Genomic DNA, 27,103 nt, shown 5'->3' on the forward strand with positions numbered 1-27,103 from the left:
GCCAAAAGCCGTGTAGAGTTGGACCTTGCGAGGGGAATTAAAACCAATAGTAAGAGGTTTTATAGCCATATAAATAAGAAGAAAACAAAGAAAGAAGAAGTGGGACCGCTGAAGACTGTAGATGGAGTGGAGATTAAGGATAATCTAGGCATGGCACAATATCTAAACGAATATTTTGCATCGGTCTTTAATGAGGCTAATGAAGGGTTTAGGAATAGAGGCAGCGTGACAGAGGGGAATAAAGGAGGGGGGGTTGACATTACCGTATCCGAGGTAGAAGCCAAACTCGAACAGCTTAACGGGACTAAATCGGGCGGACCGGATGATCTTCATCCGAGAATATTAAAGGAACTGGCGCGAGAAATTGCAAGCCCGTTAGCAATAATTTTTAATGAATCTGTAAACTCGGGGGTGGTACCGTTGGACTGGAGAATAGCAAATGTGGTTCCTATTTTCAAGAAGGGGAAAAAAAGTGACCCGGGTAACTACAGGCCTGTTAGTTTAACATCTGTAATATGCAAGGTCTTGGAAAAAATTTTGAAGGAGAAAGTAGTTAAGGACCTTGAGGTCAATGGCAATTGGGACAAATTACAACATGGTTTTACGAAAGGCAGATCGTGCCAAACCAACCTGATCTCCTTCTTTGAGAAAGTAACAGATTTTTTAGATAAAGGAAATGCAGTGGATCTAATATACCTCGATTTCAGTAAAGCGTTTGATACAGTACCGCATGAGGAATTATTGGTTAAATTGGAAAAGATGGGGATCGATATGAAAATCCAGAGGTGGATAAAGAACTGGTTAACAGGGAGACTGCAGCGGGTCGTACTGAAAGGTGAACTGTCAGGTTGGAGGGAGGTTACCAGTGGAGTTCCTCAAGGTTCGGTTTTGGGTCCGATTTTATTTAATCTATTTATTACTGACCTCGGAACCAAATGTAGAAGTGGGCTGATAAAGTTTGTGGATGACACAAAGTTGGGAGGTATTGCCAATTCGGAGAAGGATCGAGATATCCTGCAGGGAGACTTGGATGACCTTGTAAACTGGAGTAATAGTAATAGGATGAAATTTAATAGTGAGAAGTGTAAGGTGATGCATTTAGGGATGACTAACAAGAATTTTAGTTATAAGCTGGGGACGCATCGGTTGGAAGTAACGGAGGAGGAGAAGGACCTCGGAGTCCTGGTTGATCGCAGGATGACTATGAGTCGGCAATGTGACGTGGCCGTGAAAAAAGCTAATGCGGTCTTGGGATGCATTAGGCGAGGTATTTCTAGTAGGGATAAGGAGGTGCTGCTTCCGTTATACAAGGCACTGGTGAGACCTCATTTGGAGTACTGTGTGCAGTTCTGGTCTCCCATGTTTAAAAAGGATGAACTCAAACTGGAACGGGTACAGAGAAGGGCCACTAGGATGATCCGAGGAATGGAAAACCTGTCGTATGAAAGGAGACTCGAGGAGCTCGGTTTGTTTACCCTAACCAAAAGGAGGCTGAGGGGGGATATGACTGCTCTCTTTAAATATATCAGAGGGATAAATACCAGGGAGGGAGAGGAACTATTTCAGCTCAGTACTAATGTGGACACAAGAACAAATGGATATAAACTGGCCGTGGGGAAGTTTAGGCTTGAAATTAGACGACGGTTTCTAACCGTCAGAGGGGTGAAGTTCTGGAACAGCCTTCCGAGGGAAACAGTGGGGGCGAAAGACCTCTCTGGCTTTAAGATTAAGCTTGATAAGTTTATGGATGGGATGGTTTGATGGGATAACATGATTTTAGTCAATAGGTCAATAACGTGCCATCGCTGGTAATTAGTATCAATGGTCAATGCGGGTCTGGCTGGAGAATCTTGCCCGCATGCTCGGGGTTCTGCTGATCGCCATATTTGGGGTCGGGAAGGAATTTTCCTCCAGGGTAGATTGGCAGAGGCCCTGGAGGTTTTTCGCCTTCCTCCGCAGCATGGGGCAGGGGTCGCTGGCTGGAGGATTCTCTGCGACTTGAAGTCTTTAAATCATGATTTGGGGACTTCAACAGCTGAGTCAAGGGAGAGAATTATTCCAGGAGTGGGTGGGTCAGCTTTTGTGGCCTGCATCATGCGGGAGGTCAGCCTAGATGATCATAATGGTCCCTTCTGACCTTAAAGTCTATGAGTCTATGAGCTTACTTCGCCTAAGAGCCTTTGGCGAGGGACCTAGTCAAAGGCTTTCTGAAAAACTAAGTACACTATATCCACTGGATCCCTCTTGACAATATGCTTGTTGACCTCCTCAAAGAATTCTAGTAGATTGGTGAGGCAAGATTTCCATTTACAAAAACCATGTTGTCTTCCCCAACAAATTACGTTCATCTATGTGTGTGACAATTTTGTTCTTTACTATAGTTTCAACCGGTTTGTCCGGTACTGAAGTGAGGCTTACTGACCTGTAATTGCTGGGATCACCTCTAGAGCCCTCTTTAAAAATTGGCGTCACATTAGCTATCCTCCAGTCATTTGGTACAGAAGCTGATTTAAATGATAGGTTACAGACTATAGTTAGCAGTTCTCCAATTTCACATTTGAGTTCCTTCAGAACTCTTGGGTGAATACCATCTGGTCCTGGTGACTTATTACAGTTTAGTTTATCAATTTGTTCCAAAACCTCCTCTAATGACACCTCAATCTGGGACAGTTCCTCAGATTTGTGACCTAAAAAGAATGGCTCAGGTTTGGGAATCTCCCTCACATCCTCAGCTGTGAAGACTGATGCAAAGAATTCATTTAGTTTCTCCGAAATGGCCTTAATCGTCCTTGAGCGTTCCTTTAGCATTTCGATCATCCAGTGGCCCCACTGGTTGTTTAGCAGCTTCCTGCTTCTGATGTACTTTAGAAAAGAAAAAAATTGCTGTTATTTTTTGAGTCTTTGGCTAGCTGTTCTTCAAATTCTTTTTTGGCCTTCCTCATTACATTTTTACACTTCATTTGCCAGAGTCTATGCTCCTTTCTATTTTCCTCACTAGGATTTAACTTCCACTTTTTAAAGGATGCCTTTTTGCCTCTCACTGCTTCTTTTACTTTGTTGTTTAGCTACGATGGCACTTCTTTGGTTCTCTTACTATGCTTTTTAAATTTGGGGTATACATTTAAGTTGAGCCTCTGTTATGGTGCGTCTAAAAAGTTTCCATGCAGCTTGCAGGGATTTCACTTTTGGCGCCGTACCTTTTAATTTCTGTTGAATTAGCGTCCTCATTTTTGTGTAGTTTCCCTTTCTGAAATTAAATGCTACAGTGTTGGGCTGCTGTGGTGTTTTCCCTGCCACAGGGATGTTAAATTTAATTATATTATGGTCACTGTTACCAAGCAGTCCAGCTATATTCACCTCTTGGACCAGATCCTGTGCTCCACTTAGGCCTAAATCAAGAATTGCCTCTTCTCCTGTGGGTTCCAGGACTGGCTGCTCCAAGAAGCCGTCATTTAAGGGGTCAAGAAACTTTATCTCTGCATCCCGTCCTGAGGTGACATGTACCCAGTCAATATGGGGCTAGTTGAAATCCCCCATTATTATTGAGGTTTTTTATTTTAATAGCCTCTCTCATCTCCCTGAGCATTTCACAGTCACTATCACCATCCTGGCCAGAAAGAACAGGAGTACTTGTGGCACCTTAGAGATTAACACATTTATTTGAGCATAAGCTTTTGTGGGCTACAGCTCACTTCATCAGCCCACGAAAGCTTATGCTCAAATAAATGTGTTAATCTCTAAGGTGCCACAAGTACTCCTGTTCTTTTTGCAGATACAGACTAACACAGCTACCACTCTGAAACCTGTCATCCTGGTCAGGTGGTTGGTAATATATCCCTACGCTATATTCTTATTATTAGAGCAAGGAGTTGCTATCCATAGAGATCCTATGGCACAGTTTGGTTCATTTAAGATTTTTACTTCATTTGATTCTACGCTTTCTTTCCCATATAGTGCCACCCCCCCACCAGCACGACCTGTTCTATCCTTCCAATATATTTTGTGCCCTGATATTACTGTGTCATATTGATTATCCTCATTCCACCAAGTTTCGGTGGTGCCTAGTATATCAATAGCCTCATTTAAAATGAGGCACTCTAGTTCACCCATCTTATTATTTAGACTTCTAGCATTGGTATATAAGCACTTAAAAAAATTGAAACTTTTCAGCTGTCTGCGATTACATGATGTAATTGAATGAGACTCTCTTTCATTTGACTGTTTCTCATCAGATCCTACCTGTATTTTATCTTCCATCCTCTCCTGCTTACTACGACATAGAAAATCTCCATTAATAGATCCTCCCCTAAGGGATGTCTCTGTCTGAATCACGTGCTCTTCCGCAACTGTCAGCTTTCCCCCAGCCCTTAGTTTAAAAACTGCTCTACGACCTTTTTAATGTTAAGTGCCAGCAATCTGGTTCCATTTTGGTTTAGGTGGAGCCCATCCTTCCTGTACAGGTTCCCCCTTTCCCAAAAGTTTCCCCAGTTTCTAATAAATCTAAACCCCTCCTCCCTAAACCATCGTCTCCTCCACGCATTGAGACCCTGCAGTTCTGCCTGTCTAACTGGCCCTGCGTGTGGAACTGGGAGCATCTCAGAGAATGCTCCCATGGAGGCCCTGGACTTCAATCACTTACCTAGCAGCCTAAATTTGGCCTCCAGGACCTCTCTCCTATCCTTCCCTATGTCATTGGTACCCACATGTACCACGACCACCGGCTCCTCCCCAGCACTACACATAAGCCTATCTAGATGTCTTGAGATATCCACAACCTTCACACCAGGCAGGCAAGTCACCATGCGGTTCTCCCGGTCATCGCAAACCCAGCTCTCTGTTTCTAATGATCGAATCCCCCATAATTATTACCTGTCTCTTCCTAACTATACCTATCTCTTCCTTTATAGTCTGCACGCGCACTTGAAAGGGATCAGATCTCTGTTCAAATCCATTCTCCTCCTTAGACATAGGGGGGACTTGAAGTGGGGGTCTCTCACATCCCAGGTGAGTGCCCTAGCCACTGGGTTAAAGGGACATCTTCCACCACCTTATCACGAGTTAGGCGGCCTCTGAACATGCCTACCACAGCATGCCCCTCAGATGAGTTAGGTATCCGAATGCCTATCTTCCCCCAGTTCATGAAGCTCTCTGGAGCTTGGATGGAAGATCAGCCCCCAGATGCCCAGAGGGAGGCAGCAGTGTGCCTGGTCAGAGACAGAAACATGGGCACCTAAGGAACTTTTGCTGCAGAAATGTAGGTGAGTTTAGGCACCTACAGAGTTAGGTGGTAGCCAAGTGGGAGTTCTGTGATCCCAGAGTGGCACCTAGAAACTGGACTTAGGTAGCTAAGTACCTTTGTGGATCAAGCCCTAAGTTTCTAGTCCTTCTGGTTTATTAGAAAAGCTTAAAAAGGGGACCCCTAAAGGTTCAAAAAACAGAAAGCGAAAGAAAAAGTACCTCAGTGTTATTTATTATTGTTTACAATTTTATAAGTATTTATTAATAGTTTATTTAATTTCATAAATTGTAAGTCTATTGTGCATTTTTAGGGCCTGACTCATGATTTTAGGATGCAAGGGTCTGGCAATACCAAACCTGTCCTGGAATGTAGGGAAGGAAACAAGATCAGAAACATGAAATGAAACTGACTAGAAACAAAGTGAAATTGACAGGTCTCCTTGCAATACAAAATGTGAAGGATAGATTGTACAAGCAGTGAAAAGGTAAATCCAAGGTTTATGGTCCTTTCTGCTTCCACAATCTGAGGCATTTTAGGGCAGCCCTGCAAAAATCATGTTTTTAAATATGATTTTTTTTTATCTTGATGGGCTAATTTTAAGTAAAGGAATCTGAATATCTGAAATGGGATATTTGATGGCTTAATATTCTGAATGATCTGATTTAAATCACACATTCACTTTTAACTTCCTCTTTGGTGCAGGCCTTTGTATAAAGAAAATGTTCTGGCACATTAAGCTGTCCTGTCTCAGCAACAATTCCAGTTCTCCTAGCCTCCCATCATTTAAAGGTAATTAACAGTCGTTACATTTTATTTGTTTTAAAAAACAAATGTCCGGGGAAGTTAACATGGCACTTTGCTCCAGGCGAGTTACAAGGAGCCTAGCTGGTGGAACATAATTCAGAGAGTTTAGGTAGCACTTTATCCCAATGCACCAGGATTGTAACCATGGAGAGGTGGGTTCAGTCCTTTTAAGTTCATGAGGAGAGTTTTGGGGATTCACCTTAGGCTCTAGGGAATCCACAGCACCAAAGCCCCCCACAATTTGTGCCAGTCCCTGGAGAGGAGAGGTCCAGAACTAGAACAAGGGGAGCAGGGGAGCAGAAGCGAGGGGCATCAGCAGAGCTGTGTGAGCAGAGACCCCAGGGCTGGAATAGCAGGAGGCTGTAGGTAAGGACTGAGGAGCTGTGGAAAAGCAGTGGAGCCCCACCCCAGGACTGGAACTGCAGGGCAGAGTGGGGTGCGGGTCAGGAGGAAATTATACCGGCACAGCTGTGTGAGAGAGGCCCAGGACTGAAATAGCAGTAGGATCAAGGTGCCCTGGCAGAGCTGGGTGTGGGCAGGGGCACAAGATGCCTGGGTTCAGCTGCCAATCCCTCTCTTTCATGAACACTAAATTCATTCACAAACGGCAAGAAAAAGCAGCCAATTAAACATGGCATTTGAAAGAGGCCAAACCCAACCTGATCCAGCCTGAGAAGTGGTTTCACCACTAATGACGTAGGGTGAGATTATCACCCCCACTCCAGCCCCTTTACACCAGGTAAAAGGGCTGGAGCGATGTAAAGGGCTCTAAAAGCCCCAGATCCAGCTGGGGGAAGATGCCCCTACAGCAGGCGCTGCAGAAGATGCACCAGGCAGCCCCCTGAGGACCCCCACGGAAGCCCTGCTGCAGGGGTGTGCTGGGGGCTGCAGCACAGTGGAGATTCTGCCCCACTTTGCAGCTCACAGGCTGCCTGGGCCAGGATATGGATCAGCCAAGAACTGGGATGGCCTAAAGGTGACAAAGCTCCCTTAGCCTCCCTGCCCTGGGCTGTGAGTTCTGATCTGTGCTTCCAAGGGTATGTCTACACTGCAGTCAGAGGTGTGACTGCAGCATGACCCCAGCTAACTCTGACCTAGCTAGCGTGAATAGCAACAGCAGTGACGCAGCGGCAGCATGGACTGAACAAGGCTGCCCAGGACCCTGGGTGTGTATTTGAGTGGCTAGTCCCTGCTGATGCAGCGTCACTGCTATTATTACTGGAGCTACCGGGATCAAAGCTAGCTGGGGGTTGTCGACATATGCTGCAGTCACACCTTTGACTGCAGTATAAACATACCCTTAGCCTCTCAGCAACATCTCAGCCTCATATTCCACTAGCCCAGGGGAGGGTAAACTACGGCCCGTGGCTGGATCCGGCCCACAGGATTGCCAGCCCCGTGGCGCAGCAGGGCTAAGGCAGGCTTCCTGCCTGCCCTGGCCCCGCGCCGCTCCCGGAAGCAGCTGGCACCACGTCCCTGCGGCCCCTGGAGGGGTGAGGGGCGGCAGAGGGCACTGTGCGCTGCCCTCGCCTGCAGGCACCGCCCCCCACCAGAGGATTGTAGTTTCCTTATCTGGCTATGTAGACTCTCTCCTCAGGCCCTACACTCCCAGCTATCTTCGAGACACCACTGACTTCCTGAGGAAACTACAATCCTTTGGAATTAATTTGCAAACTGGACACCATTAAATTAGGCTTGAATAAAGACTGGGAGTGGATGGGTCATTACACAAAGTAAAAACTATTTCCCCATGCTAATTTTTTTTCCCTACTGTTATACTCACACCTTCTTGTCAACTGTTGGAAATGGGCATCCTGGTTATTACTACAAAAGTTTTTTTTTCTCCTGCTGATAATAGCCCAGCTTAATTGATTAGTCTTGTTACAGTTGGTATGGCAACCCCCATTTTTTCCATGTTCTCTGTGTATATATATCTTCCTACTGTATTTTCCACTGCATGCATCCGATGAAGTGAGTTTTAGCCCACGAAAGCTTATGCTCGACGAAAATTTTTAGTCTCTAAGGTGCCACAAGTACACCTCGTTCTTTTTGCTGATACAGACTAACATGGCTACCACTCTGAATACAATCCATCGGTGATCTTCCAGAAAACACTATCCTAGCCACTATGGATGTAGAAGCCCTCTACACCAACATTCCACACAAAGATGGACTACAAGCCATCAGGAACAGTATCCCCGATACCATCACGGCAAACCTGGTGGCTGAACTTTGTGACTTTGTCCTCACCCACAACTATTTCAGATTTGGGGACAATTTATACCTTCAAGTCAGTGGGACTGCTATGGGTATCCGCATGGCCCCTCAATATGCCAACATTTTTATGGCTGACTTAGAACAACGCTTCCTCAGCTCTCGTCCTCTTACGCCCCTACTCTACTTGCGCTACATTGATGACATCTTCATCATCTGGACCTATGGGAAGGAGGCTCTTGAGGAATTCCACCAAGATTTCAATGATTTCCACCCTATCATCAACCTCAGCCTGGACCAGTCCACACAAGGGGTCCACTTCCTAGACACTACAGTGCTAATAAGTGATGGTCACATAAACACCACCCTATACCAGAAACCTACTGACTGCTATACTTACCTACATGCCTCCAGCTTTCATCCAGACCACACCACACGATCCATTTTCTACAGCCAAGCTCTAAGGTACAACCGCATTTGATCCGATCCCTCAGACAGAGACAAACACCTACAGAATCTCTATCAAGCGTTCTTAAACTGCAATACCCACCTGGTGAAGTGAAGAAACAGACTGAGGGTACGTCTACACTTACCGGAGGGTCCGGCGGCAGGCAATCGATGTTCTGGGATCGATTTATCGCGTCTGGTTTAGACGCGATAAATCGATCCCGGATCGATCCCGGAAGTGCTCGCCGTCTACGCCAGTACTCCAGCTCGGCGAGAGGAGTACGCGGCATCGACGGGGGAGCCTGCCTGCCGCGTCTGGACCGCGGTAACTTCGGACTAAGGTACTTCGAATTCAGCTACGTTATTAACGTAGCTGAATTTGCGTACCTTAGTCCGAAGTGGGGGCTTAGTGGGGACCAGGCCTGACAAAGCCAGAAGGGTACCGAGAAGTCACCTATTAGAAGACAGGCCCAACATAGAAAGTAACAGAACGCCACTAGCCATCATCTACAGCCCCCAACTAAAACCTCTCCAGCGCATCATCAAGGATTTACAACCTATCCTGAAGGACGATCCCTCACTCTCACAAACTTTGGGAGACAGGCCAGTCTTTGCCTACAGACAGCCCCCCGACCTGAAGCAAATACTCACCAGCAACTACACACCACACAACAAAAACACTAACCCAGGAACCAAACCCTGCTGCCAACTCTGTCCACATATCTATTCAAGGGACACCATCATAGGACCTAATCACATCAGCCGTGCCATCAGGGGCTCATTCACCTGCACATCTACCAACGTGATATATGCCATCATGTGCCAGCAATGCCCCTCTGCCATGTACGTTGGCCAAACCGGACAGTCTCTATGCAAAAGAATAAATGGACACAAATCTGACATCAGGAATCATAACATTCAAACCAGTAGGAGAACACTTCAATCTCTCTTGGGGATTGGTCCTGCTTTGAGCAGGGGGTTGGACTAGATGACCTCCTGAGGTCCCTTCCAACCCTGATATTCTATGATTCTCTGGTACCTCAATAACAGACCTAAAAGTGGCAATTCTTCAACAAAAAAACTTCAAAACCAGACTCCAACGTGAAGCTGCAGAACTGGAATTAATTTGCAAACTAGATACCATCAGATTAGGCCTGAATAAAGACTGGGAGTGGTTGGGTCATTACAAACCTAAACTTAATTTCCCCCATACTAATTTCTCCCTACTGTTACTCCCACCTTCTTGTCAACTGTCTGTAATGGGCCACTCTCTTACCACTTCAAAAGTTATTTTTCCTCCCTTGGTATCCTGCTGTTAATTGATTTATCTCGTTAGCCTGACCTCACACTTGGTAAAGCAACCCCCATCCTTTCATGTATTTATACCTGCTCCTGTATTTTTCACCTCATGCATCTGATGAAGTGGGTTCTAGCCCACGAAAGCTTATGCCCAAGTAAATTTGTTAGTCTCTAAGGTGCCACAAGGACTCCTTGTTGTTTTTGCTGATACAGACTAACACGGCTACCACTCGGAAACCTGTCACCATTAAAAATAAAGTAAGTTTCCGGTCCCAGTGGTTGTGGAAAAAAAAGCATGAAAACGTGACCTAAATGCTTCCTAAAAGCTCAAAAACCACCACATAAATAAAGTATCAGAGGGGTAGCCGTGTTTGTTGCTTTTTACAGATCCAGACTGAGTCCTGTGGCACCTTTAAGACTCACAGATGTATTGGAGCATAAGCTTTCGTGGGTGAATACCCACTTCGTCAGACGCATGACGAAGTGGGCATTCACCCATGAAAGCTTATGCTCCAATACATCTGTTAGTCTTAAAGGTGCCACAGGACTCTCTGTTGCTTTTCACATAAATAAAGTGAACCCAACATTATTTTTGTTTAATCTCATGATTTTTAAGCCAATCTCATGATTCTTTGTGGCAATACCAGTCCCTCTTCCTCTCCTAGTTAGTGCGGTCAGCAGCAGTGGGGTGGGACACAGTGGAAAATAGGTGCAATGCCTGGGCTAATGGCATCCAGCAGGGTTCCAGCCAAACTGGTCAGGCAGGTGCAGTGCGGGAGAGACCTCACCCTTCAGCGGGTCTGGGAAGGGCTGACACACCCGGAGATCAGACTCACACTTGCAGGCAAGGCTCGAGAGCCCTTTCCAGAGAAGGGCAAACCACTTCAAAGCAGCCACTCCCCTGAAGGGAAACACTTGCTTTAAACGCACCAGCTCCATTTCCACAAAAATGCCCCTGGGGTGCATCTACCTTCAATAAAAAGCTCTCAGCTGAAATAAAAGGGCCCTTCACCCTGCCCCCTTAAAAACCATCCGCTTTGCCTCTATCACCAGCTGCTTGAGAAAGACAATTAAGCTGCCACTGTAAGAAATGGCAGCCTCTCCAGGAATAAAAGTCACCTTTCCAATAACCACTAAAGCAAGCAGGAAGAAGAAGGAGTCAAATAAAAACAGATCATTAAAAAAAAGCTGAGTGATGGATAAGCCATTGCAGCGGAGGGAACCAGACCTGGCTGTCATCTGAAATACGACTTCATAAAAGCACTGGGGAGAAATGGGAGGCGTTTCTCACATAAACAGCCCCCGCAAGGAAGTAAGGGAAGCCCTGGGCAGTGCGGCTGCCGGGGAGGAGTTCTAAGGCTGACCTCTCCCACCCCAGGGGAAGGGTGATCCTGAGGCTCTGGAGGTGTGGGCTGAATTCCTGGCTGTGCCACAGGCTCCTGGCATGACCTTGGGCAAGTCACAAGTACAAAGCCTCCAGCAGCTGGTGTTGAGACAAATGCAGTCTCCTCCCAGCTGCAGAGAACAAGAGGAGCTGCTGGGTGGGGGCACATGATCCTCTGCCATTAATCTCTCCAGGCCTTGCCTCCCCATCTGTACATGGGGTCATAGCACCGCCCTTGTCCCGCCCGCTGTCTGCCTCACCTGCTTACACTGCAAGCTCAGAGCCACAGTGGCATTTAGGCTCCTCACTTCCACTGATTTCAGACAGCGGTAGGACCCGAACTAGCTTTGTGGAGCTGGCCTAAGCTTTTTGGGGCAGCCCCTAGTACCATGGGGCCTTGATTTCAGCCAGGGCCTCTAGGCCCTCCTGTAATACACAGCAAAAGGGATCCACAAGAGGCGCTCAAAGGGGGGGCAGCAAGGGCACTTTCCTCTGGACTGCGAGGCACAGACATCACCAGGAGTCCAAGGGCCGCAGGCCAGTGAAGAGTAAACATCTGCTGCCTCCGCACATGATGCAAGGCCTCTGGCTGCACTCCTGAGCCACCCCCCAGGCCTGGCACACATCAGGGCACGGCAGCCTGGGGCAGTGACGCCCAACCACAGCAGGTGGCTTTCTAGATTTGTCATGGCCAGTTGGGCTGTGGCGTCACCGGCCCAAGGGAAGGTCCTACCGCTGGGACACTGGGAACAAGGTGGGTGCAGCACGAGAAAATGGTCCAATAGGCACAGCCCTGCGTTGGCCAGCAGATGGGACCTAACAGGTCTGCTCGGTCTCTAGGGACCAGGTAAAGGTATTAAGGCACCAACCTCCAATTGACTTCAGTAGGAGTTTGGCATCTGAATACCTTTGATGATCTGGCCCGAGATCCTCTAGTCTGCAGTTCCTGGGAGTACACCCCACAGCCGCCGGTACACAAGCCTCCAGGTTTGGAGGGAGCTGGGCTTTTGTCTGGAGGCCGACGGGGACTGGAGATGGTGGGGGAGAATGAGGCTGTGAAAGGTCTGTCGCCCCATCCACGGACAGCAGCTCCTCCCAGTCTGAGACACCCAAGCTCGCTGGGACCTTCATCTCCACAGGCCACAGCTGGAGGGGCTCTGCACCGGAGTCACGGTTACCTTGGTCTCGGCTAGCTGGCGTTTGAGCAGGTGCAGGGCCTCCGTGTGGCCGCGCTCGCTGTCCTGCAGTGCCTGGAGCTGCTCCTTCAGTTCTCTCTGAAACACAAGGCGAGGAGACAGACAAAGAGCAGTCAGGCAAGGTCAGAGCCACCCGGCCTCATTGCTCCGGGCGGGGTGGGTTCTCTGAGCTACAATGAGCCCCAGAGCCACTCAGGAGAGAGGCGACCTCGTGCGCCATTGCACCTTTCAAGGCAGTAAGGAATACGGAGACTGTTAGGTGCTGATGTGGATCCAGAGCATTTTAATAAATCCGAGGGACTTTTACCCAGCCAGATCTCAGCACAGGCTTGCCAGCCTTCTGCCCCACCCCCCCTGGGATTGAGTAGGGATCACGAGCCCCATCCTACAGAGAGGAAGCAGTTTGTCCAAGGCCACATCAGAGCCAAGGCTCGAACCCACGAGCTCTGGGCAGCCAGCCCAGTGCTCACGCCACTAGATCACACTGCCTTGCTGTGCTCACAGCTGTCTTCTCTCCTAGCCCATCCCCTCACTCCCCACAAGCTCAGACTTCCAGGCTCCCAGGTGACCAACCTGTCGTGATGGACACCCACCCCATCGGAGAGTCTGGGCAGAGGTTTATGGATGGGGGGGGATCTATCAATGGGGGAGCCAGAGAGAACGCATGGGGGAGCAAGGAAGAGCCTCCATTGCTGGGGTGTGCAGTGCTGGCACCCACAATCCAGTCCCTCACCCCCCACCCTGTGCACACTCGGCTCACCAGTGCTGGACAGGCTGTGATGTTCAAAGCAGCCCGTGGGCCCTGGGAATGTTGTGCCCAGATCCCCACGGCAGCGATGGAAATCGCAGCCAGAGCATGATGGGGGAGCAGCCGCCCATCCTGCACTCCGGGAGAAGCAGCCATGACAAGTGCCCCTCTCTGGCTGCCACACAGCCAACCCCCTCACCAGGCATCAGTGCAGGACATGCCATGCCATGCCAAGCCCAGATGCCAGAGCACCTCCCGCTGCTCCCTGGCAGGCAGCGCCATGCACAGGAGAGACCACTCCTGGGGGCAGTGAGCTGCAGTGAGGATGGAGGGGAACCCCCCGGGCTGGATCTGACCCATTTCAGCCACTACAGCTTTCGATTTCGGAGGAGCCAACGGATGTGCTCAGTGCCAAAGGGCTAGTGCTGGTATTGCGGCATTAGCCCGTCTCCCCACAGCACAGTCAGAGCCAGGAGAGGGCTGCTCCACCCCGGGAGGGCCCCGCCTACTGCAATGTGATGCTCAGGCCCTTTTCGCAGAAGGGGCCTGTGACAGGCCTCCAGCCTGGCAGTCAGTGCTGGGATGCGTGTGGGCCCCGTTCAATGTAGGAGGGAATTCAGCTCTGTGCTCTCTGCCACAGTCACTCACGCCCACTCTGTAGCATCTAACGGGGGGGGCGGGGGGGGGGGGGGGGGGGGGGGTTGGCCAGAGCCTGGGTAAACGGAGTGTGATGGCGCAGTAGGGGCCATGTTCAGAACAGAGACAAGTGCAGGGGCCAGGAGCAGCCACCCCAATACCCCCCATATCCTCCCACACAGACCCCCCCCCCCAAACACACCCCTTAACACACACACTTCCCCACCCCCACAAATACAGAACCCCTCAACATCCCACACACACGCTCCCATCAGAATGCTTACAGTTAGTAGGCTGACCAGACAGCAAGTGTGAAAAATCGGGACGGGGGTGGGGGGTAATAGGAGCCTATATAAGAAAAAGACCCAAAAAATCGGGACTGTCCCTATACATTTGGGACATCTGGTCACTCTAACAGTTAGAGTTGTTTTTACTATGTCCTGTAAAAGGAGCCTGCTAAATACTTTCCGGGTTACTCCAGCCCTGATGCTCAGACGGCCCCAGAACTGAAGTGTGCTTAAGTCTGGCCATGGCAGACCATTGCAAGGTGCCACCAGCCAGCGCAGCATGGGACACTGCGCCCGCAGAGCCCAAAGCCCTCCTAATGCTGGCAGGTCTGCAGAGCCAGGCAGCGATCCCTAGAATCAGGCCCACTCTACCGAACGTATGGGCCTCTGATTTCCCAGTTTTTGCGCGTCTCCCTGGAGCTGCAGGGGGGAAACGAAGGTTGTATCAAAGATCTCACAACACTTCGCCCTTTCCCAATGCCCTTCCTCTGGGGAGCTCAAAGTGCTGCACGAGCATCGATGGATTTAGCCTCCCTGCTTGTTAGCTCCAGGGGCAGGGGCTTGAGGTCACCGATTTGATCCCTGCCAAGGACTGTAGCACCTGTATGTGCACAGCCACGGTTTGTGAAAACAACAGAGGAGAAGAGGGAAGCATTATCCTCACGTAAAGAGAGACCAGAGAGGGAGGGTGCGGTGAAGGGAAGGGAGGAAGCCTTCAAACCAAGATGTGCAGCAGAAGGAGGGAACTAAACTAGCAGAGAAAGGGGGAGATGGTGAAAGTTAATTATTTAAACAATACAGCTACAATGCAACAGAACTATTTAGAAGCAGTGAGGCCTAATGGCCAGGGCACTGACCTGACACCCATGAGAGCTGGGTTCTACTCCCAGCTCTGCCACTGGCCTTCTGGGTGACCTTGGGCAAGTCACTTTGCTGCTGTGTGCCTCAGTTTCTGCATCTGTACAATGAGGATAAGATCCTCACCTCCTCTGTACAGTGCTCCCAGAGCTGGAGTGAAAAGTGCAATTACTAGAAAACTGCCCTTGAAGCAGTATTATACTTGTACAGCTACTAGAAGGCAGGGGACTGAGGGGTGCAATGGAAAAGCCAGGAGCTAGGATCACTGTTCCTGGCCAACGAGGGAGGCCTCTCCTCTCTCTCATTGCCTGGCCTCGCCTGCTCCGGGGAGCCAGTGCTACAGCAGGCTCCGCGCTGACGGCTCTCCATCGCCTATACATGGCGAGGTGGCCATGACCAAAGCTGGAGGGCTTTAAACTAGGTTCACCGGAGGAAGGAGACCAAAGCCCTGAGGTAAGTGGGATACCGGGAGGAAGCACGAGCAGGAGAGCGCAAGAGGGGAGGACTCCTGTCTCAGACTGAGAAAGCAGGACGATGAGCGAGTTATCTTAAGTGCCTATACACAACTGCAAGAAGTCTGGGAACCAAGCAGGGAGAACAGGAAGTCCTGGCACAGTCAAGGAACTATGATGTGATTAGAATAACAGAGACTTGGTGGGATAACTCACATGACTGGAGCACTGTCATGGATGGATATAAACTGTTCAGGAAAGACAGGCAGGGCAGAAAAGGTGGGGGAGTTGCATTGTATGTAAGAGAGCAGTATGACTGCTCAGAGCTCCGGTATGAAACTGCAGAAAAACCTGAGAGTCTCTGGATTAAGTTTAGAAGTGTGAGCAACAAGGGTGATGTCGTGGTGGGAGTCTGCTATAGACCACCAAACCAGGGGGATGAGGTGGACAAGGCTTTCTTCCGGCAATTAACAGATCACAGGCCCTGGTTCTCATGGGAGAATTTAATCACCCTGATATCTGTTGGGAGAGCAATACAGAGGTGCACAGACAATCCAGGAAGTTTTGGGAAAATGTAGGGGACAATTTCCTGGTGCAAGTGCTGGAGGAACCAACTAGGGGCAGAGCTCTTCTTGACCTGCTGCTCACAAACCGGGAAGAATTAGTAGGGGAAGCAAAACTGGATGGGAACCTGGGAGGCAGTGACCAAGAGATGGTTGAGTTCAGGATCCTGACACAAGAAAGAAAGGAGAGCAGCAGAATACGGACCCTGGACTTCAGAAAAGCAGACTTTGACTCCCTCAGGGAACTGATGGGCAGGATCCCCTGGGAGAATAACATGAGGGGGAAAGGAGCCCAGGAAAGCTGGCTGTATTTTAAAGAATCCTTATTGAGGATGCAGGAACAAACCATCCCGATGTGTAGAAAGAACAGTAAATATGGCAGGCAACCAGTGAAATCCTTGCTGATCTTAAACACAAAAAAGAAGCTTACAAGAAGTGGAAGATTGGACAAATAACCAGGGAGGAGTATAAAAATATTGCTCAGGCATGCAGGAGTGAAATCAGGAGGGCCAAATCACACTTGGAGTTGCAGCTAGCAAGGGATGTTAAGAGTAACAAGAAGGGTTTCTTTAGGTATGTTAAAACAAGAAGAAAGTCAAGGAAAATGTGGGCCCCTTACCGAATGAGGGAAGCAACCTAGTAACAGAGGATGTGGAAAAAGCTAATGTACTCAATGCTTTTTTTGCCTCTGTCTTCACGAACAAGGTCAGCTCCCAGACTGCTGCACTGGGCAGCACAGCATGGGGAGGAGGCGACCAGCCCTCTGTGGAGAAAGAAGTGGTTTGGGACTATTTAGAAAAGCTGGACGAGCACAAGTCCATGGGGCTGGATGCGCTGGATCCGAGGGTGCTAAAGGAGTTGGCAGATGTGATTGCAGAGCCATTGGCCATTATCTTTGAAAACTCATGGTGATCAGGGGAGGTCCTGGATGACTGGAAAAAGGCTAATGTAGTCCCCATCTTTAAGAAAGGAAAGGAGGAGGATCTGGGAAACTACAGGCCAGTCAGCCTCACCTCAGGCCCTGGAAAAATCATGGAGCAGGTCCTCAAGGAATCAATTATGAAGCACTTAGAGGAGAGGAAAGTGATCAGGAACAGTCAGCATGGATTCACCAAGGACAAGTCATGCCTGACTCACCTAATTACTTTCTATGAGGAGGTAACTGGCTCTGTGGATGAGGGAAAAGCAGTGGACATGTTATTCCTTGACTTTAGCAAAGCTTTTGATACGGTCTCCCACAGTATTCTTGCCAGCAAGTTAAAGAAGTATGGGCTGGATGAATGGACTATAAGGTGGATAGAAAGCTGGCTAGATCGTCGGGCTCATCGGATAGTGATCAATGGCTCCACGTCTAGTTGGCAGCCGGTATCAAGCGGAGTGCCCCAAGGGTCGGTCCTTTGGCCGGTTTTGTTCAATATCTTCATTAATGATCTGGAGGATGGCGTGGACTGCACCCTCAGCAAGTTTGCACATGACATTAAATTGGGAGGAGTGGTAGATATGCTGGAGGGTAGGGATAGGATACAGAGGGACCTAGACAAATTAGAGGATGGGCCAAAAGAACCCTGATGAGGTTCAACAAGGACAAGTGCAGAGTCCTGCACTTAGGACGGAAGAATCCCATGCACTGCTACAGACTAGGGACCGAGTGGCTAGGCAGCAGTTCTGCAGGAAAGGACCTAGGGGTCACAGTGGACGAGAAGCTGGATATGAGTCAACAGTGCATCCTTGTTGCCAAGAAGTCTAACGGCATTTTGGGCTGTATAAGTAGGGGCATTGCCAGCAGATCGAGCGACGTAATCATTCCCCTCTATTCAACATTGGTGAGGCCTCATCTGGAGTACTGTGTCCAGTTTTGGGCCCCACACTACAAGAAGGATGTGGAAAAATTGGAAAGAGTCCAGCGGAGGGCAACAAAAATGATTAGGGGGCCGGAGCACATGACTTATGAGGAGAGGCTGAGGGAACTGAGATTGTTTAGTCTGCAGAAGAGAAGAATGAGGAGGGATTTGATAGCTGCTTTCAACTACGTGAAAGGGGGTTCCAAAGAGGATGGAGCTAGACTGTTCTCAGTGGTAGCAGATGACAGAACAAGGAGCAATGGTCTCAAGTTGCAGCAGGGGAGGTTTAGGTTGGATATTAAGAAAAACTTTTTCACTAGGAGGGTGGTGAAGCACTGGAATGGGTTCCCTAGGGAGGTGGTGGAATTTCCTTCCTTAGAGGTTTTTAAGGTCAGGCTTGACAAAGCCCTGGCTGGGATGATTTAGTTGGGAATTGGTCCTGCTTTGAGCAGGGGGTTGGACTAGATGACCTCCTGAGGTCCCTTCCAACCCTGATATTCTATGATTCTATGGTGCTGGCAGCAGTGCGGTCACTCGCCACAGGGCTGAATCTCGCTGAGGAAGCAACAGGCTCCTGGCGCCACCTCCCCTATGCGTGTTCGCGCCGCTCGCTGTCGTGTTCCCATCAAGACGTGCAGGAGCAACAAGCCCTTTCGTTCCAGCACCACGCTCCATCTCCCTGCCTCGAGCGCCGCCGACACATGCCAGAGTCCCCGTTAACACCGTCTGCGGAGCGAGGCCAATCGACGTCTGATCCTCCTGGCAGCTCAGTGAGGGCTGTGCAGAGAGTGCTCTGCCGCCACAGCAGATCAGTGAGAGGCAGCTGATTAGCGAGCCCCATCCCCCCTCCCCGGGGCAGACGGGAGGAGGCTGAAGCCGGGCCAGCAAAAGGGGGTTTGCTGGGGTGGGCAATCAGGACCCCCCAGCCATCTGCTAATGACACATCATCCTAGCTCCCGGGAGGTACCACGTCAGCTGAGAGCCAGCAAGCAGAGAGCTTGTTGCTGTGCCAGCAGCACTGCTCTCGCACAAAGCCACCGTACCTGAAGGATGCTCCTTCTCCCAGGGGATCGGTGGTGGTGGGACGGGGCGCTGCAGGGGGTGGGGACAGGATCACTCCTGCTGCTGCGAGACAAGGGTCTCTATGGAGGTAGCAGAAGACCCCGGCTGCTGCAGGGAGGCTTCTCACTGGCCACTTTCAAGACTCCCACTCATCCTGGTTAATTCGGTCGGGCCAGAGCCTCACCCAGCTGATGCCGGCCCCTTCCCATCTCCCCCACCCTGCACACAGCGCATCTAGGTGCCACCATGCATCTCTGCATTTGACTGAAGACTATAAGCCCAAGATTTCCTGATGGCTGGTCTCTATTACTCCATCAGTGACTGCCCACTGCTGGGCACTCACACAGGTAATGAGTTTGCTAGGCCTCTGGCTCAGATACCCTTCACAGAGATTAACTCTCCAGGCAAAGTGCTTTCAAGCCTCATGCTCCCAGCCAGCCTGCAGCGCAGAGCCAAGCTAACCACAGGCCTGGCCTGCACCGAATGCGGTTTCGCCGTGCTGGTCTCCCAGGCTGGCCAGCACTGTGCATGTTGACAGGGACAAGCCAGGTTGAAAGAGCGCTAGGCAGGGATCTGCTTCCCAGGCAGGCAATGGCAGCACGCGCCTGGATTTCGGTGGGACCAGAGTGGGGTTCAGTGCTGCACCTCCTAGGGCATTAGGGAGAGGGGGCTGGGGGGGGGGGGCTGGCCTGTGGTGTACATCAGAGCAGCCCCAAGCCTTGTTCTAATTCATAGCAGCTTCCACAGCCACCAATGGGCTGCTCTGTAACTCAGAGCAGCCAGCAGGACCCCTGCGAGCAGCTGCATGATAGGGGTGGCGGAAGAGCCAGGTATGCCAGCTCAATGCCTCCCCTGGGCTGGAGGCGAGTTAAGCCGGCTCTGTGGCCCCCTGACAGCGGCTGAGCAGCTAGAAAGCAGCCACAGCAGAGCCAGGAATGGGGGGCTCAGTTTCTAAGTCAGGGCAGATGAGACCCCACCCGGCTTGTTCTCCATAACACGGGAATCCTTGCTGTGCACTGGCCCTGGGGCGTCTGTCACCCAGGGCTAGGACAGCCCCCAGGAGGGCACTATTAGGCTGATTCTGCACGGTGCCAGGCTAAAGCACAGACCCCCTCAAGGGACAGGGAGCTATTCCCAGTGCACTGCCCCCCCCCCCCCCAAACAAAGGAAGCACACCTCCGTTAACGTGCCCCATTGGTAGCAGAGCACAGGCCGGGCTGGTAGCCACCTCCCTTTAGTGCTGGCCTCTGCGGGATTCTGCTAATTGTCAGGCAGATTATTACCCGACAGCAAGGCTGGGGAGCTGGCCGCTGGCGCTCAGCAGAGGCACTAAGCCATCCCTAATCCCCACGTCGAGGGAGAGAGAGAGAGAGAAATTCCCCGCCTGTGTTCCAACAGCCAGTGCCAACCCCACTCCGGCTCCTCCCCACTCCCAGGCGCGGCCAGGCAGGCTGGGCAACCTGCTCACAGGGTCACGCTTTGCAGCTGGCGTTCCCCAACCCAGGCTCCTGATCACACTTTGCATGCAAACGCATTTCCCTTTGGGTTATCCTCGAGCACCCTGCTGCAATGGCTGAGATGCAAGTGCTGCAGGGGGTGGGTAAACCTGGGACCGAGGGGCGGAGCTGCAGCTCCCCAAGGTGAACTCTGCTCAGCAGCCTAAAAGGGGGCTTCAGGAAGACAGCTGGGCCGAGATAGAGGCCACCTGCCTAATCCCATCAGATGGCTAAATCTCCCAGGCCGCCTGCAGACGGGCAATGGCAAGCGCAGCTGGCAGGCCCGAAGTTCAGTGGGTGCCAGCATGCGACAATCCACCTTGACCCAAGCCACACTGCAGGCCGGGAGGCCTCTGGGACTATACCACCCTCACAAGGGAGAGCTGCTGCAGTCTGTGGCACCACGCATGTCTCCAGGGAAGGTACCAGTGCAGCCCTTGGCTGGACCCTCCTGACCTATAGCCAACCTTCTTATTCCAGCAGCCCAACCCCACTCCCAGCCCTCCACATACTGAACCTACAGGCATGAGTCACAGGTTGAGATGCAGTCCTATAGAGACACAGGAAGGGCCCTTATTGAGGAGGAACAAGAGCCTTTCAGCTCAAGCCCACAGCAATCGGAGGAGCAGCAGGCTGCCCAGCAGGGCGGCCGAGGAGCTGCTTCTGGGGCCAGGCAGAGAACATCCTCCCCCCGGCTGATGGCGCCGCGCTCTCTGCTGCACAAGGAGAATGAAACGCTTTCCCCCGACTGTACCTGGACCACCTGGGTGAAACAAGGGGACAGTTTCTGATGGAAAAATGACCATTTCCTCCTGCAAACACCATATAGATCCCTTAGCAGCCTCCCTCTCCCCAATTAAACCTCTCATTAGATTCCACTGTTAGAGCCTTGATCTCACTGTTGCCACCCTTCACTGTCTATATTGCACCAGCAAGCTCTTTGAGGCAGGGCCCTGGCATGACTGCGTTCACAACATGCACAATTACCATGCGATGCAAGCAACAAAGACTAACTCTGCTACCTGGCCTTGCAGCATGTATGCTAGATGTAAGCTACCGCTTCAAGGGGGTTGCTAGCTAATGGCAGTGCTGCATCTCGTCCTGGCTGGGCAGCACGGGTGGAGCAGAAGCAGTACACATTGGGGGGCATGCGAAGCAGAGAGGTGGGCAGATTCCTCTCGGGGCAGTCAGCGATCCCTGCTGGAACAGAATACAGCTGCACACCTTCTCCACGGCTCAGGCCGCCGTGGGTCAGTCTCTCCACTGGCTCCCAGTCGCTTTCAATGCCAATTTAACGCCTTGTTCCTAATTTTAAAAAACAATTTATAGCCCAACCCCCAGCTACATCAATGACTGAATTCTGATCCATGAACTACTGTAACAGCTGTGCTTTTCAGGGACAATGTGGAGCGCTAAGCCCAGGACAAAGCACGCAGGACTGGGCAGGGGACAAAGCAATCTTCCAAGCAGAATGGGGACATCCTGAACCGGACCATCTTTAGGAAAGGCTGCAAAACTTTCCTTTCTGAGAAGCCCTTTCCACCACAAGAATGACACACACAGCACGACATCCCCTCTACAAGCCCCTACCAGCAAAAAAAGAAAAACCTACCCCAGCCAGAGTTTGGGTCCTGAAAATGGAGAAAGGCCAGAGACCTCTACTAGGGACTTCACTATTGCTACTGATTTTACACTGAAGATGTCCAGATACTATCATGATGAGTGTCAGGATAAAATCCTAAGATACGATATGAGCTCTGAGCAGCCAAGTCCCCCAGCCATTTCGCAGCTAATGTGACTAGTGCCAACGCACCACTATGGCAAGAGGAAAAATGGCCGGAGCCCCATCTGGATTCTCCAAGCAGGAGAGGTCGCCGTTCCTAGCCATGCAAAGCAACCGCTCAATCTAGCAAAGGCAGTGGAGGAAGCTGCTCAACCAGGCACAGCTACCATCATGTGCTGGGATGGCACAGGATTCCCCACCTAGCAAAGAGCAAGGCAACCAGATTCAGAGAGGATCCACAAGACTGGCAAACCCCTCCCAGCTCCAATCAGCCCCCAATCAACCTTGGATTCCCAGTCTCCCAGAGCACCCCCCTTTCCCAACCAAAAGCCCTAACTCCAGACCTGCTACTAAATACCAATAGCTTTCAAATGCAGCAAGATAGAGCCTGAGGTAAGGTCACAGTCACCAGTTGTTGCCATGATGACCAGCCTGTTAGAGATTCACTGAGTGACAGAAGCTACTTATGTTTGCAAAATACATATCTTCTGAAATCAGGCCAATTTGCCTGTCACTGGCTGAGCAGAGTGCGCAGTGCAAAGCGGCGTATACCAACGCCAGAGTGAACACCTTGTGATCCTCTCACATTCAATTCCCTGGAAAGAGGAGCTCCAGTCACCCTTTCTAAGAACAGGGCAGCAGCTCATAAAACTGGACGGCAGAAAAACCTAAAACGGATCCTAACAAATATTTCTCTACACAGCACAGTATTAACCTGTGGAACTCACTGCCACAAGATATCACATAGTTCAAGAACTTATTAGGAGACCTAAATAAAAAGGATGAGAGGTTTATATGGATGAGGGCTATAAATCCTCCTGCTCCATGCATCAGCCAACCACTGACTGACAGCAGTTAGGTAAAAATATCCCTTGTGGGCAGGTCATTCCATAACTGAAGTCTCTTTGCACCTTCCTCTGAAGCAACTGGTGCTGGCCATGTCAGAGCCAGGATACCAGGCTAGATAGGTCCCTGTTCTGATTTGGCCTGGCAATGTCTGTCTTCCTAAGAGACTTTTCAGTCTGGGGTCCCTCAGTGCAAAGCAGAACCAGCACTAGGGGAATTTTCAAATTTGATCTCTGAAATGATTTCAAAATCCATGGCAGTTGCTGGTTAGTTACATAAATCACCCAATCAGGAAGCAGGAACAATACCATGTGACTTCTAGTGCTAACCAGTAAAGAACCTGATTTCACAAACTCAGTGGGCGAACCACCCATAGGGCGAGAATAATCCGCAGGAGGAATTTGGGAGCAGTTCTGAATCATGAATGAGCCCAGGAACTTCATGCTAGGGGTGCTTTGGCCACTCCCAAATAATCAGCAGTCCCCAATGGAGAACCCCCACTAGTCTCCCTCCTGAACCCCCCCTTCCCTCATAGCCCAATTAGATATATCTCCCACCCTGCAGGCATCCTAGGACAATCCAAAGCACACACAACTTTTTGAGGCCCTCTGATTTTTTGGGCAATTCACAGGCTACCCCTTTTTTCTTCATCAGCACCCCACCATCCCTAGCCCCTTCCCCACCTATAGTTCAGGAACCCAAAGATCCTAAAGCCAGCTCAGACCCCACTCTGGAGGGGGAGGGTAATAACTGCGCCCTATCGCTGAGATCTCAGGCTGCATGCTGCCCTGATCCCAGCCAGATGTATCCTTAATAAGGTAATAAGTGCTGCTATCAACTGGGAAGTGATGAGTCAGTGGTCTCTGGCAGAGAGCTTAGCCAGTTTCACTTCATAGCCATAAAAAAAAACAGCTCCCCTGGTTAAAGTCCAATTCGTACAGAAGAGGAAATTTGCTTTAACAATCCCAAAGGGTACTAAGCAGCAGGAGACCGAGCTCCCAGCCCCCCTCTTGCTAGATTATTAATCCAAAGATTCAAACAGATATGTGCTCTCCAGCTTTCTGCCCAACACGATGCCTCCAACGATACTGGCAGAGCATGCGTTGTAAATCATCCACTGCACTGTGCCCGGCTACGTGACCCATTGGAAATGCAGGAGACAGGCTCATGGATGTCTCAAGTTTGGGAAGCTCAGCTCACCTCTTGCCCTGGAGGCAAGCAAGCTTTGTCACTGAGAGCAGAGAGAGATGTAAACGCAGACCACTCACATCTACCCAAATAAAACCTCCGCAGCAAGGTGTCACACAGAGGAGGTCCATCATGTCCTGTATCCTGGCACCTGAGGCTCCAAGAGGAAGGGGAAAGAAAAGCCTCATGATGTCCCAGGCCAATTGTGCATTGCTGCACAGGAGGGACACCGTTCCTTCCTGACCCCTGAAAAGTGATCATTGAATGCCCTGAAGCATGGCATTCAATCATCCCTATCTTAAATCTCAACCTCTGTTGCTCACCCCCAAGGCATCAATTATCAGAGGGGTAGCCGTGTTAGTCTGGATCTGTAAAAAGCAACAGAGTCCTGTGGCACCTTATAGACTAACAGATGTATTGGAGCATAAGCTTTCGTGGGTGAATACATCTGACGAAGTGGGTATTCACCCACGAAAGCTTATGCTCCAATACATCTGTTAGTCTATAAGGTGCCACAGGACCCCAAGGCATGGTACACTGCAGACTAGAGAGAAAGCTGTTTACCTTGCTACCCCTTTCAGCAGCACTCAGGATAGAAGGAACGCCATATCACTCCCCAGCAGAGGGAAGTGGATTCATTCCACAGGGCTATTGGTCTTTCTGCACCATTTGGTCTTTGGCATCTTCCTAGTGGGTATTTGTAGCTCTGTGGACCGCAGGATCCTGGGAGCTAGTATACGGCCAGTCCATTTCACTTACAATGTTACTCAAGTCAAGTACCATTTGAATCACTGGACGGTACCCAGGGGAGCTGAGATGCATGCTCAGACGGATGCACAGTGCAGCAAAGCAGGCAGATGGGGGTGAGAAGAGAACTGCGGGTGGGGGATGGGGTCAAGAGGAGGCCCAGTTTGCTAAGGGTAGTTTGGGGGCATGATCCCTGCTAAATGGCTCAGAAAGGGGCTGGCTGCTCCTTTTGTTAAATGAGGGGTTCACCACCCCTCCTTGTAAAGCAGCTGGAGCATAGCAGGACCTGCCTGGGGAACAGGCCCTCCCGGGGGGGGCTGTTAGAAACCCCGATAACAAGAACTGTGGTTAATGAAACAAGGGGAGGGTAGAGGATGAGACAAGGCAGCCCCCTCCAGGGAAGGGACAGAAGGGGGGCGTGTGGCACCATCTGTGCCCTCAGCAGAAGCTCTCTCCAGGAGCCCAGCATAGGGCTGATGTGCTAATGCTGGTCCTGCCACACGGCGCTCCCTCCCTCCCCTGGCACGGGGCAGGGGCTCTGGGCTCTCGTCAGCCGCCCCAGTAGAGAGCTACTGCCTGAGCCAAGCAGGTTGAGGGCTCTGGACCAGTCCAGAGCCAGGCTGGGGGCAGGCACCGCCCTGCAGGGGGAATGGGAGCCCAGTTCAGAGCAGGGCAGCCAGGCTGAGCGCAGGGTTTTAGCTTAGGGGCACCTCTTTGGCAGAGCTCAGTGTGTAATGAAAGAGGTGCTGGGGCACCAGCGATTTTTTTACATTCACAACTGAGTATTGGGGGGGCCGGATAGTCGGTGTCCACAAAAACCACCAGGAGTCTGCTAGCACTTTCAAGACCAAATAAATCGGTTAGTCTTTCAAGTGCCACCAGACTCCTTGTTTCTAGCCCTGCCAGGGCCAGACGGGTCGGGGCTCGGCCCTGCCAGGCAAGCCCTGCTCCCCCAGCACCAGCCAGCAGGGCCTGGCACCTCCCCCGGGAGGCTCGGCCGGGGGCAGGGCCCATCCCGTCTGCAGCCCCGGGGGCGCCCACCTGCAGCTCCTCGAAGGCGTCGTCCACGTTGGTGACCTGGTGCTGCTCGTGCACGGCGGGCTCGTCGCAGAAGAAGCAGACCACGGCGCGGTCTGTCAGGCAGAAGAGCTTGACCTTCTCGTGGTCCTTGCAGGGCGCGGAGCTGCGCCGCGCGCTCAGGATGGCGTCCAGCGGGAAGGCCGCGTAGCGCTCCACGATGTTGGCGAGCTTGAGGCTCGGCGCCAGCGTGGGCTCGGCGAAGGTGCGGCGGCACTCGGGGCAGTCGCGGGCGCCCTGGTGCTCCTGCCGGACCCAGTGCTCCGTGATGCATTTCCGGCAGAAGTAGTGCTCGCAGCCGAAGCTCACCGGGTCCTGGTAGATGCTCAGGCAGATGGAGCAGAGCAGCTCGTCTTTCAGGCTGCAGGCCATGGCGCCCGGGGGGCAAGGCGGGGGCAGGCGCCGCGGGTCCGGGCCCCTCGCCAAGCGGGGCTGCCCCGCAGGGCCCTAAAGCCGGGAAGCCCCAGGGGGCGGCTCTGCCCCCGACACGGGCTCCTCGCGCCTCCCCCGGCGGGGTTCAGCCGCGGAGCTGCGCCCCCCGGGCAGGATGGCCCCGGCTCAGGGAGCGGATCCGCCCCCGCAGCGCGCACACGCCCAGCCTTTGTGTCCCTGCTTCCGCGGAGCCGGGCGGCCACCGGCACTTCGTGTTCACACCCCCCTTGGCGAGCTGCCCCCGGGGGCCGATCCGAGCTGGGGACGCTGCTTTGGGGGGCTCGGGCCCGCTGTGTCCCTGGGCGCAGCGGCCTCCGGACTCTCCCGCGGCTCCAGCTCGGGGAGCGGCGCCGGTGCAGCAGCTAGCGCGGAACCAGCCAAGCCCGGCTCGCTGGCAGGGGCAGGAGCGGGGGGGGTCTCCCCTCCCCTCCCCTCCCCTCGCCGCTGCCAGGACAAAGGGAGACCGCGGGGCTCCGCACCGTGTCCCTCGCACCTGCTCTCCCC

At 51.6% G+C, this 27,103-nt stretch overlaps 1 protein-coding gene across 1 annotated transcript in view; it reads right to left on the minus strand.

The window, feature by feature from the left end:
• Window positions 1-26,539, minus strand: part of TRIM62 (tripartite motif containing 62) — a 44,886-nt gene extending 18,347 nt beyond the window's left edge. The window contains exons 1-2 of the mRNA XM_065421454.1: window positions 26,132-26,539; window positions 12,566-12,661 (exon numbers count right to left, since the gene is read on the minus strand). Of these exons, the coding sequence (XP_065277526.1) occupies window positions 12,566-12,661; window positions 26,132-26,539 (504 nt within the window). The remainder of the gene's footprint in view (window positions 1-12,565; window positions 12,662-26,131) is intronic.
• Window positions 26,540-27,103: the final 564 nt, after the last annotated feature.

This window comes from Emys orbicularis, chromosome 22 (assembly GCF_028017835.1).
Source record: "Emys orbicularis isolate rEmyOrb1 chromosome 22, rEmyOrb1.hap1, whole genome shotgun sequence".
NCBI classification, from domain to species: Eukaryota; Metazoa; Chordata; order Testudines; family Emydidae; genus Emys; species Emys orbicularis.